This window comes from Micrasema longulum, unplaced genomic scaffold (genome assembly GCF_059751315.1).
Source record: "Micrasema longulum isolate JH-2025_06_02 unplaced genomic scaffold, ASM5975131v1 h1tg001114l, whole genome shotgun sequence".
Lineage (NCBI taxonomy): Eukaryota > Metazoa > Arthropoda > Insecta > Trichoptera > Brachycentridae > Micrasema > Micrasema longulum.
The window spans coordinates 166,030-178,727 of record NW_028278302.1 but is presented as its reverse complement, the minus strand read 5'-3'; the positions used below and the strand labels follow the sequence as shown (position 1 = coordinate 178,727).

The 12,698-nt window shown below is 31.4% G+C and overlaps 1 protein-coding gene across 1 annotated transcript in view; it reads right to left on the bottom strand.

The window, feature by feature from the left end:
• Positions 1-11,524, bottom strand: part of LOC148276971 (neurotrimin-like) — a 119,157-nt gene extending 107,633 nt beyond the window's left edge. The window contains exon 1 of the mRNA XM_088233513.1: positions 10,887-11,524. Coding sequence (XP_088089639.1) covers positions 10,887-10,944 — 58 coding nt within the window. The 5' untranslated portion in view covers positions 10,945-11,524. The remainder of the gene's footprint in view (positions 1-10,886) is intronic.
• Positions 11,525-12,698: the final 1,174 nt, after the last annotated feature.

The window sequence follows — 12,698 nt, the reverse complement described above, 5'->3', positions numbered from 1 at the left end:
GAATATTAATTGAGAAGTCTGTGTGTTATGTGTTATAAACAGTTTTTTTTTCGTATATTTGTGAGTTACCTCCGTGAATACAAAAATAACACGCAAAAGCGATTGTAAAGAAAATGAAGACATATACTCGTACAATGTTAGTTTACATCATCACATCATCACCATCACTCCCCTGTTTTCTGCTCTCAGTGGTGCATAGGGTACTATTTGATATATCGCGAAAGTGATGAAGCGAATCGTCTTCTCGGTTAAGATCGATTAATTTGGTATCAACTAAAAGCCAACTCCTTAGACTTTGAGTTTCAGCTGTTTTTCCCTCTCCTTGGTGGTCTTCCGGGTAGACGGCAAACGACCAGGATTCGTAAGCAATGATATAGGAGATTTCAGAGCTGTTGATTAATGGAATTATTGACGTAATCTCTCCGTAATCTATTTACTATGCAATGGGTATCGCAAATCCGTCTAACTTCTTGACTCTAGATTCTGCTTCTTTTGGGTTTCCCTGCGATTGCCTTTAGTACTTTCATATCTGACGTTCTGAGCAGTTATTTGGTTTTTTGATTTAGTTTTTCTATTTAGTTTTTCTACTTGGTTTTTCGTATTTTTTATTTTCTCTCCGTCTATCCTCGCCTCTGTTGTATACACCGTGATTTGGTCTGACACACGTTTTGTATATCCGATTTTTTTTCCAATAATCATGTGTTCATTGTAATATACGACATTTCTTAGGCATCCAGATGTTTACTAACCGAGATGGATATGTTCTCATCGTCACTATGACCGCATCGTCTGCATGGCATGTGATGTTAATGACCTTATCTCCCTTAGTAGATTCACTACTTTTTTTATTCTTAAAAGCGTTTTTTATATATATTTATTCTGCTTGTGTAGAGAAAGGTTTAAGGCCTATATATTGTTGTAGTATATTTGGTTATAAATGTGATAGACTTGCTTTGTTTCTTTGTTGTTCTCAATATGTGTTATTTTCTAAATGCTTATAATATTTATGTCCCGAATTGAGTTGTTGTAACTCCAAAGTAATATTATTTTAAAATACTTTGTGTTGATTTATAAATTAAAAAAAAAAAAAAATAAGCCGGTCACTGTTTATTCCAAATTGGTGGGTTTTAGTATCAGTAGTCGGTTATTTCAATAGTAAATTGTTAATTATACATCTCAATGTTTTGTTTTTTTAAAATATTATAATATGCTGTGACAAATAAATTTAAGTAGGTGCTTTGTCGCACGGTTTTTACACTGACAACATTCGTCGATCTCTATAGTGAATTGAGTGGTGAAAAAAGCGGTTTGTCATAACGAATTATCTCGCATTACTAAGTATAAACAATAAATTACCCCAATTATATTGTTGTTCATATGTTCTGACGCCACGACATAATGCTATTTCTGATGTAAAAACTCTGCGACTTTTTAATTTTCAATTAACATGATTCTGGTCGAACCTGACGACCATTTCATTACTTTATGGCTTGTTAAAGAATTAAAGAACGTAGGTAAAATATGTCGCCGCTGGCGCCATTTTGATATGTGGTTTAGATCTAATAAACTGTTGTCGAAAAATTGTGGATGATCTCAAAAATGACGTTACGTGAAATATAAGGATATATGTAGAGATGCGCGCACTCTTAGAAATCTTTTATATACATATGATCGAAGTCAATTGAAATTCGCATCTCCTGATTGGAGCCCTCAAAACAAAAAATACGTTAACCGAATTGAATCTATGTAATCAAAATTTATATTGTTTTGCAATTTTAGACGGTTGACTCTGAATCACAGGTCCAACAAACTCGCAAGAACATGGCTGACGCCATTTTTATGCATAACACTTTTCATAACATGATAGATTGTCCTAAGATTTTATCACTTATTACTTTTAGAGTCCTTGTAACGCAGACCAGAAACCAATCTCTATTCTTAATTTCTAAATGTTCCTCTCAATTTTTTCAAAATTAATTTGTCAATAGAACCTGCAATATGTGGAATCAGAAATTAAATGGTATTGATATTAATAACATACCTTTTACTTCCTTTAAAATGAAATTTTCAAAAAAAAGGGATGATGTTGCTCCTTGAATCCGCAGCCTTTATTATGCAGGTTAAGTGCAGTTATGTATGTAGGCACAATATAAATGTACATTGTATGGTCAACGATAGTTGTTTAATATATTATAATGTACAACTGTGTGACCAATATTCAAAAGTAGGAATATTTTTAATTGTTACATTTTCATTTTTAGTAATATTATAAAATTTGTATGATTAGTTATTTTATGTTATGTATAATTTTTATGTTACAACTTTTAGAATAACAATTTTATGGTAAATCCTTAAATTTGACTTTATAATATGTATTAAAAATATAATTGTACCTTATAAATTTATAAACTGTATGTTGGCTTTCCAATGAAATAAAATAAAATAAAATAAAAAATAAATAAAATCCCCTTCTTTTATCTCAAGTTGAAGTACAATATGTTAATAAACAAGTATCGTTGCTTTTCTCGAATTGAACGGATTAGGTAAATAAAAAGAAATTGTTTTAAGGCAATATACCCACCTTTATGCATATGTACGTAAACCGTATATGTATATAAAGTATTCAAATAAATAAATAAATAAGATTTTATAAAAACTAAAATATTTCCTTCTGCCCGTTACCTTTTAATCGTCTCATTTATTTGTTATTTGGATTATCTGCTATAGAAAGTTCCTGCAGCTTGTAAAAGGTCGGATTAAAAAAAAGCAATATGCCTTATAAAGGTACGCCCTAGGCGAGTCCTTGGGAAGGACGAGTAGTTAGACTTTGTGAAAACGAGCATATGAAGAAAGAAAGAAAGAATACGGAGCGTACCTGGCTGTGATAACTTAAGGGAGATACGCCAAGGACATGTGCTTAAAATGCCCCCAGGACATAAAGAAGAACGCTTTTCGTCTACATATTAGATTTATTTATTGTGTATGCAGATAATTGGTAGAATTTCAGATATATCAATTTTCGATACCTTACCAAATTTTAGTTATTACATATCCGTTTAAATGGCTGTAAATCAATTGATTCTAACAATAGACGCTTAAACTTTAAAGGGTTTAAAAAAAATAAAGAGTGATGAATTCAAGTGTCAAATGTCAATGATGCGATAAAACGGAATTTTTATTTTGCGCCTTTTAATTTAAAAAGCGTTTCTTCAAACTGGCGAAGGTTTAAAATTCATTTCAAAATAGAAAAAAAAACAACTTCTTTTGACCTTGTTTTTTGTTGGTAAAAAAAGGATAAAACTAGGCTGGATGCTGTCTTAATCCGATTTTTTAGGTTATTTTTTATGATAAATCTATGTATGTAAGAAGTAAACAAATAATTAAGTAAAAACTCCTCTGATTCGCTTGACGCGTAATTACAATTTATTTTTCAATAACATAGACATATTAAACTGCAGTAAACTCACTTTTAAAACCAAAATTAAAAAACTATTATTTGAAAAAAATTATGTTTCGTTATAAAAAAAAAATATATATTTTTACATTATAATTTTAAATTGTTTCTATTCACTCATATCAAATACACACTTACCCTGTCCTTAAACCTACCCTCACATCCATATACAATCACACACATATTCACATACCTACCAAAACCACACTCCACTTTTTTACACACGCATCCTCACACAAAAAAAAACTCGCACACATGCACTTCTATGAATTATATTTAACGGAACTGGTTTTTTATAATTGTATTTATGTGGAAAACAGATTTGGCTTTATTTTATGTTTTTTTTATAATGTTGTGTATATTTTTTTGTATTGCTGTTGTTTTTCTTAATAAACAAAATTTAAAAAAAATATGTCTAGATTTCTGCATTACGTAAGGCTGAGATTAGAATTTTCGAAAAAGTCAAGAAAAGAAAGTCTAGGAGCCAATGTAGAGGTAACGGACATCGAAAGAACGGAAGAAAAATCTTTACCATGAGATTGATATTGAATTCGAAAATCGAGGAAGACCGTGAATGTCATGGCATAACGCATAACCAAATATGATAAAAACTTGTAAATGGGCATATTGAAAGAAGCATTAATCAGCGTGCGCACATGAGTAGAAGTATGTATGTAGAAGAATATGCAAAGATAGAGTAATATGGATTTCCATCCTCTCTGCTTACCCCTAAGAGAGAGGCGTTACAATTAAGCTGTTTTTCATTTTACAGTTATGTTAACCTTATTTAAAAAATGAACGACGGAAATGTCAATGTATGTGAAAAACGAGAAAGACCGAGATAGACATGGAATGACCAAATCCACCAAATATCTTACGTTAGTAATGTCCAAGTCGGAATAATCGGTATGCGTGATATGCACATGAATGATTGTGGAAAAAGCGCGTTTTATATGTCGAGATAGGGAGGTGTGATGTTTTGTCATATCTGCTGACCACTATAGAGTTACGACGGGATAGTTAAATTGTGTTTTTTAAATCAATACGATTTTTGTACTCTACTGTATTGCTTGTCAGCGTATGAACGATTAATGAAAAATAGTTTTAGTTTGTACACGACTCTATTACGCATACATATAGACAAATCAAGCTCATCAATATTTTGAGTTTGTCCAAATTTTTGTAGACAAGGACTGGATTAAACTCCCTGGGAAACTGTTAACATTAACATATAACAATAGAGATGAAGAACATTTTGGAGAAGGTAATTTAGAAGTCAGGGCATCTACAGGGATTATGACCTGTCCATGAAAAGTATAGATATTTAAAAAACTAAATTTCAGGCGTTGCCTAGTATGTAGGTAAAATAATTCAATTAGATTAATCTCACCCGCATAAATAAAGGTTTCAGCTCTTTAACGTCACAAACATTAACATTGAGGGAAAATCCTTAAGCCCACCATCCACCCGCAGCAGTTATAGAGTCCTGAGGTACTCTCTGTCAGCTGCGCATTGAGGAAAGTTATTATAAATATTCCTAAGGAATACAAACTCTATGCAGATTAAGGAGGGGGGAAGAGGACGTATGGACAGAGGCCAACACGTCGTTCCCACCTCTCAGGATTCCCTCAATGCCTCTATTTTCTATTAATGTTTATTAAAAAAATATGTATCTACACAAACAATTTTCATAAATAAACGTATGCAAATATGCAAAAAAAAATCCTAAAACTATAATAACATAACCTACACAACAAACATAAGTAAAAACACGGATATTTACAATAAGAGAACGGCTTTGAATAGAGAAGCACTCCCTGGGTGGTCAGAGGCAGAGGATCCGAATACCACCCCCGTAAGGGGAGGACAAAACAAAAGAACATGTGCGTTCCGCTCGGACGGAAGCACAGTCTCAACTGAATGAGCATCCCACAGGAACAGTTGCCTTTCCCACCATATTTTACCCACCTAGGCGTCCGCGCATCTGAGGAGCTCCCAACGCGATAACCAATTCCGGACAAACAGACGGAAGAGTGCAAAATTCGTACTGCTGGCCATCAGATCCACATTCCACGCTGGTTGCATGACCCCTGTCAGACCATTCAGCATCTCATCTCTGGCATCATCCAATAGCACACAGTGTCACAGGATAGGTTCATAAACATCATGAGATGAAAAAATTGAAGGAATATAGATGTATAAATATGAGCAGATTGGTGAATGTTACACAGTGGGTAAATTAGCCCTTTAAACCAACTAATGACAGATCACAAGCCCTGAAGATGCCGAGGTTTCTATATTACCTTCTCTTAAATGTTCTTTATCTCTGTTGTAATACATTTCAAGTTCAGATAACGGCAAGATTATGACGATGAGAAAAAACACATTAAATTTTTGTGTTCTGATCGGCAATCGAACCTGGAACCTTTCGAGCTATTGTCAAATGTCTTAGCCGCCTCAATAAACATTGTTTGAATAAGACTTTTTATAAGTTTTTTTAAATATCCAGTATTTTATTTATTTATATATTCGCCCAATGAGCAATAACAGAGTCATAGTGTGCTAAAGAAAAAGACATAATAACATGTACCTAGTAATATGTAGAGAGAAAAAAACATTTTAAAAAATGAACAATCTGAAGTCTACTTCCAGTGTTCATTAAATCAATTGGTAACGAAATTTTTTTTTAAAAGGCCAAAATTAAATGGATAATAGAAGTGGGTAGAAGTTATATGGATTGTTTCATTCGCCTAAACCAACATTGAATCACCTGCTCCACAAACGTATTGTTTATTTTACGTTTTTGTTAATTTATTATGCGTTTTATTATATAAAATGATATAAGTACGCAGAAATTAAAAACAAACATTTGTGGAGTAAAAAACTGTTTTAACATTTTGTTATATCACTATTTATAGTTTTCTATGTATATTTTCACATGTAAAAAAAAGTATGTCGTTAAGTGTCCTCGGCACGAGAAACCTCAGTGAGGTCACATTATTTGTATTATTTATTATTGTTTAATATGTGAAAATATACATAAATATAAGATAAATAAATATTCAAAATCATTAATATGATATACCTTGCATCTCTATGAACAGAACTCTGAAAGTATAATTAGTGTACGGTGATATTAAGGATGGAAAAAAATTGACGAGGTGTGAATGAAAACGGGAAAGAGGTTGTCATAGTTAAATGTGATTTAGTGATAGCGTGAAAGAAGACAACTTGTTATCAAAGAAATATTGAGTAAGATTTATAAGATAAAGTGGCAAGACGGGGGTGAAAATAATAATTAGTTCAATAACTTTTATAGCCTTCGTATTTAAAAAAAAAAAAATGCATAATCACTTTTTAAAATAACATAGAAATAAATACAATGAAATCATATGATTTTTTTTAGATTAAAAAAAATGGATTTAAAATTGCCAAAAATTACTATGATAAGTGTATTATTATTTTTTGGAGCGACGCGACGTTGGATAAACATTCTTCAATAGTTTAAAATATGCATATTTTGAATTACCTGAAAACGAGCCGTTTTGCACTCCATGAGATAAACAGCACGTGTTACGTTACCGCGCCACACTTGTTCGCAATGTTTGTTAAAAGCGCGATTGGCAGGTATTACACTCGTTTTAAAGTCCGAAAATTATTTCAAAAATTAGTTTTTTACACCGTGATAGTTATATCATTCATCGTCACCATCAGTCCTTTTTCCGCAAACAGTGGTGCATAGGACACTTAATTGGTAAAAAAACACAACTTTATTTGATCATCCGTTACATGAAGGTAAAGTGATCATTCTTACGGTTCAGATGCCAGTACAGGAACAACGGAAAGCAAACCCGTTCAAAAACCTTTCAACCGAATATTTTACGACAACTTTGCCGGGAATCGAACTCAAGACCGAGCAATGGCAGGCAAACGAGCCAATTAGGACTCGACAAGGCAGACTTATCTCTTCTCAGTTTCCTTATGCAGGACTTTTTTTTTAGAGCAGATGTATTTTCACATATACTTGTCCAGGTTTGCGTCTTTATCACTCAGAACTGTATTTTTCATCCCTATGGATAAAGAGAGAATGGTAAAAATATGTTTAATATATTTTCATAGATATTTACAATTTGTAAAGATTCACTATTTTCATATTACTATCGTTCGCAAAATGCAGCGTTTCTTACTCTGAAAAACGTTATCTCGAATAAAGATCATAAAATGCATTTTCAGGGTTTTCGAGATTCCTAGGCATTGCCAAAGAACGAAGCCATGAGCCAAAACGTTGATAAGGCAGCTGAATCTAAACTATCCATCTTTAAGCTCTGATGCCTCGGATATCAGTTTAAAGCAAGTACATATTTTTTCTCTATTGAAGCGTAAAAATCGCTAAAAAAATAGTAAAAGATTTTTTTATTTGATTTTCTTATTTAATTTATTCACAAACAATTTGTTTATTTACATTTATTGGGCCACCAGCTCCAACTCCATGGAATAAAAGTACTATGTTAAGTTTTGTGACCTTATAATATAATGTACTAAAATAATAAAGGGCAGCGATAATAAAAAAAATGTCAAAATAAAAACACATTCACAACTGATTAATAATACTTATTTTTGACGAGATGTGTGTTATTTTTTGATGATGTTCAATGAAATAAGACAATCGCTATATTCTACAAATATTTTGTTTTTTTTTTTATATATTCATGTTTTTAATATTTTGAGTGTTCTCTTTCTTTGTTGTGGTTTGTAAATCTAAATTTTCTGTTATTTTGAAATTCTTGTTTTTCTTCTTCTTTGTTTAGATCAGTTGATCAGTTATCGGGTAGAAGGTGATTTCTGAGACGCTGAGTTCTAGCTATTATTCCATCTCTTTGGTGGTCTTCTAAGCAAACGGAGACCAGCTGAGATTTCATGGGCAACGGTCGAAAGGATTCTGGAGCTGTCCATTCTATTGATGTGATCTCTCTAGAATTTTCTTCTTGTTATGCCCTACTATGTCTTAGGTATCGCAAATCCATCTAATTTCTTGATTCCAAATGATGTCTCTTAAGATTTTTCCTGCTATTGCTCTTAGTAGTTTCAACACTGACGTTCTGATTTTTCGTTCTCACCGTATCTGTTCTCGTCTCTATTGCATACGTCATGATTGGTCTGACACACGGTTTGTATGTACGGAAATTGCTTTTAACTTTTTCAACAATGTTTGAGTATGTCCAAATGCTTGCAGACTGGCTGGATTTCCTGTATGTGTATGTGTTTATTATGCCATATTATATTTCTCAAGCATCCGGACATTGGCGAGGCTTTATTAGTTTGTCGTCTCATTTCGGTGGATAGGTCGCTGTGGCTCAAGATTTCAACAACTAAATATTTAAAGCACATGGCCTGTTCAACTGACTTATCATCTATCATCAGTTTGCATCTCCAAAGGTACTTAGCTATTGTAAAGTTTTTTCAAATGCTTATGTTAAATTTCTGAGATGTTCTATGAAACTTGTGTAACACGCGTTGTAAATCATCTTCTGATTCTGCCATTATGGTTGCATCGTCTGCGTAGCATATTATGTTGATGACCTTATCTCCCATTGTGTAAACTTGTCTTAGATTTGCCACTTTCTCTATGATCTTGTACATAATTAAATTGAATAGAAAATAACTTAGACAGTGACCCTGTCTATGCCACTGGCAGCTGGAATTTTATAAGACATTTCACCATCGACTTTTTTATTGGTTTTGCTGCCAGTGTTAATATCTTAGATGGTTGTACCGACTGCGGGTGGTATTATTTTCTCAGTTAATATTTTGAGGACATCATTTAGCAATACCCTTTTCAACGCTTTTATTAGGGCGATAAAGCATATACTTGATCTAATTGTATTCTAGTAAATTCATTTATTTATTTAAAGACACGTATTACAAAAATTAATAACGTATCTCTAACTCTATGAGGCCAAGAGCCCTTTGTTGAGTAGGGTTACAACTAAATGGAGGCATGTAGATTATTTAAGTACGAATTTAAATTATTTATCTTTAGAGTTTTGTTAATTCAAAAGGTTTTACGGTGATTTTTAGGTAGTTTTGAAGATGATTATTTTTGAAATGCCAATAGTACAAAATACAATTTTTAAGAAACAATTTTTAAGGCTTTTACCACTGGTAAAAAATAAGAATGAAAAATTACGGAAATGGTGGAAAAAATATTAGCTAAAAATACGAAATACGTAGTAGCTATTTTAGGGTTAAATGTTTTTTTTGTATGGTATTGGTTTAATGGAAGTTTTTGAAAAAATTATGACAGATGTCAATAATTTATTATAAATTAGGTATATGTTTTTAAATTTAGTTTTCAAATACAACAGGTAATAGTTTTTAACGCGTTTAAAAATTTATTTGAACAACTTACGCATTTTATTTCAATAGATAGACTTTTAATGCCCCAGTTCTTTAAAAACTATGTGAGATGAGCCAATATATTCAACAACATTAATAAAATATGAACTTAAAAATCTGAATTATTGCTAGGAGATAATGATTTTTTTATTTGTGTAGCAAAGTTATTTGGGGAAAATGTTGCATTTGTTTTACACATCAGACCAAGAAAAGATATTTTTGTGTTAAATAACAGCACAGAACGCCTAGGGTTGATAAAAATTACATTAATATTGTAAATCGAAAATCGCTCTCAGAACCCTCCCTGCGTAAGGCAAGCATCTTAACTCTCATCACAGCGGCCGCCTAAAATGTTGATTTAATATTTTAAAGCCACCGTCGTGTATATAAATGGCTTCATCTTTTTCACTTTAATTAACATTTTCACATTTAAAAGTTAGTGTAAATTACTAAAAAAAATATTTGACAAAGGCTTTGAGAATTTTCTCGAGTTACGTTTTTTTCTTACTATGGAGGCTGTTTATTTTCTTCTGTAAAATAATTTTAAGGCTTATTATTTTAAAAAGTAAATAAAAGTTCAGGAAAATACGTTACCAACTTTAAGAAAGCTAAATAAATAAGGGTTTTCCATTTAATACTTAAAAATATTACAAAACATGTTTAATTTTACCAAAATTAAAAAAAATAACAGTTTTTGAATATTTTGTTTACAAATGGCACTTATATTTTGAGATGATTTTTGGATACTAATTAAATGAATTTAAGATTTACACAAACTTATATTTGCATTTTTATAAAAAACCTAAAATTATCATTACCTTACATTTATGTTGATATTTGAAACCCCTAAAATTGGGTTTAAAAACACCAGAATGACATTAAAATACAAGTTCAGGTGCATAATAATACAGTTTTAAAATAACTAATTTTGCTTTGTAAAGATTTTCTTATTAACCGAAAAAATATGGTACATATTAATATATGAGTCTTAAACTATATCTCTAAAACTATTAAAAAGTTAACATATAATACTTACATGTTCTTATGTACAGCACCATTAAAAATATAATCTTCTGCATGGTTTTATAGGACATTTTAGCCGTAAAAGGCTTACGGTTTAAAATGTCAAATCACATAACTAACATATTAAATTAACAAGTAAAAAATAACGATACATCACTTTAAATTGATTAAACACTAAAATTTTATCCCACGAAAACATTTACAATATATTTTCTTGTATCTATTTAAACACTACTTAAACTATTCTCATTTGAAAACGGATATATGTTTTATAACTGTAAATAGTTAATAGTTTTGGACGAACATAATTAATATTTAAATAAAAAAAACATTTTGGGAATGAAAAATAAAGTTGCACTTAAAAGTATGAGAACTTTTTACCCACGTAATTTTAACAATGTTTTTTTAATTTAAGCACTTGTAACAATTTTTTTTAAATACGTATATTTTACGTAAATGTCACACTTTAAGGACCCGCTGTAATTCGGTCGTAAATTTATCTTCCCGCGAGATTAATCCCGGATTTAATATCACTTTGCATCCGTATTTTACACAATATATTCCGATGATTTATAGGAGGAGTGTTCGTTGATTAAACAAAATGTTTACGCACCGCCGCGGCGCCGACGCATGTTTTACTGGTGACGTCGGGACGCCTACTGGAGACTAGGAGAACGACGCGCGCCTCTTACCCCCACCCACAAAATTTGTCCCGGTGACGGTTTCTTCCTCCCTCGGGGCTAGTTTTTTAATTAGAAGAACTTCAAATGAAATAAACGTAGTGCTAAAAATAAGATCCATTGCATTGCGTTAAAAAAGTGAAATATATAAGTTAGTAATCGCTATTGACAAAAATGGAATTAGGTTACTTTTATCAATTAAACTATTTTTAATAAAACAGTTTGTTTTTGTTGATAAAATAGATTTGATAATTAATTTTATTTATTATTTAGATAAAATACAGTCGTAAAAAAAAATAAACGAACATTTAAAATAAATAGACCAATTGAGTTATCATTCATTACTAATCTATTATTCAATTATAAAATAAAAAAAGCAATTTAATCATAACGAGTTATGAGCTAAAAGAATAATTTTATAAACATATTTAAATGGAACATATAAATCTAATGTACATATTTATTTACTTTTTTGCACAGGCCAGGAGGCCCAATTACAGAGGTGATTACACCACAGAACACCTAGGCTTGAGAAAAATAATTTTCTTGTGTTCTTACTGGGAAACGAACCCAAAACTTTCTGTGTGTGAGTCAAACATCTTGACCACTACACCACTACATGCATGATTCCCAACAAAAGTTATAACAGTATGTACCGACACGTCTAATGAATGAATTGTTTGCGTAATTATTTTTACACTAGGGTTCGTGGAAACGTGACGTTAGTATAGTACAAACGTAATACTTAGGTATTGTAAGTCTACAAAAACATTTAAAAAAAAATAATTGCATCCTATATTCATATTTTGAAGTATTATTGACTTCTTTAACAAAACGTAATAAACATTACAACTTAAAATAACTAAATTGAATTAAATTTGATTAAATTGTTTTATATTTCAATAAGTGAAAACGAGATTTTCGAACAAAATACATATTTTTGTAAAGGAATAATCCGCTAAACCTCTATTTACAGGCTTTTTAGCAGGTGGAGTAGAGGGGATACGGAAGTAATGAAAAATACACCACCACGCCCAGCGCAATTGAAAAAAATCATTCCTGGATTTTTTCTTGCAACTGACGAGAATCGAACCTGCGACGCCAGTTTCACAATAGGCCGACTAACTAACTGCGCCACGGCGCTT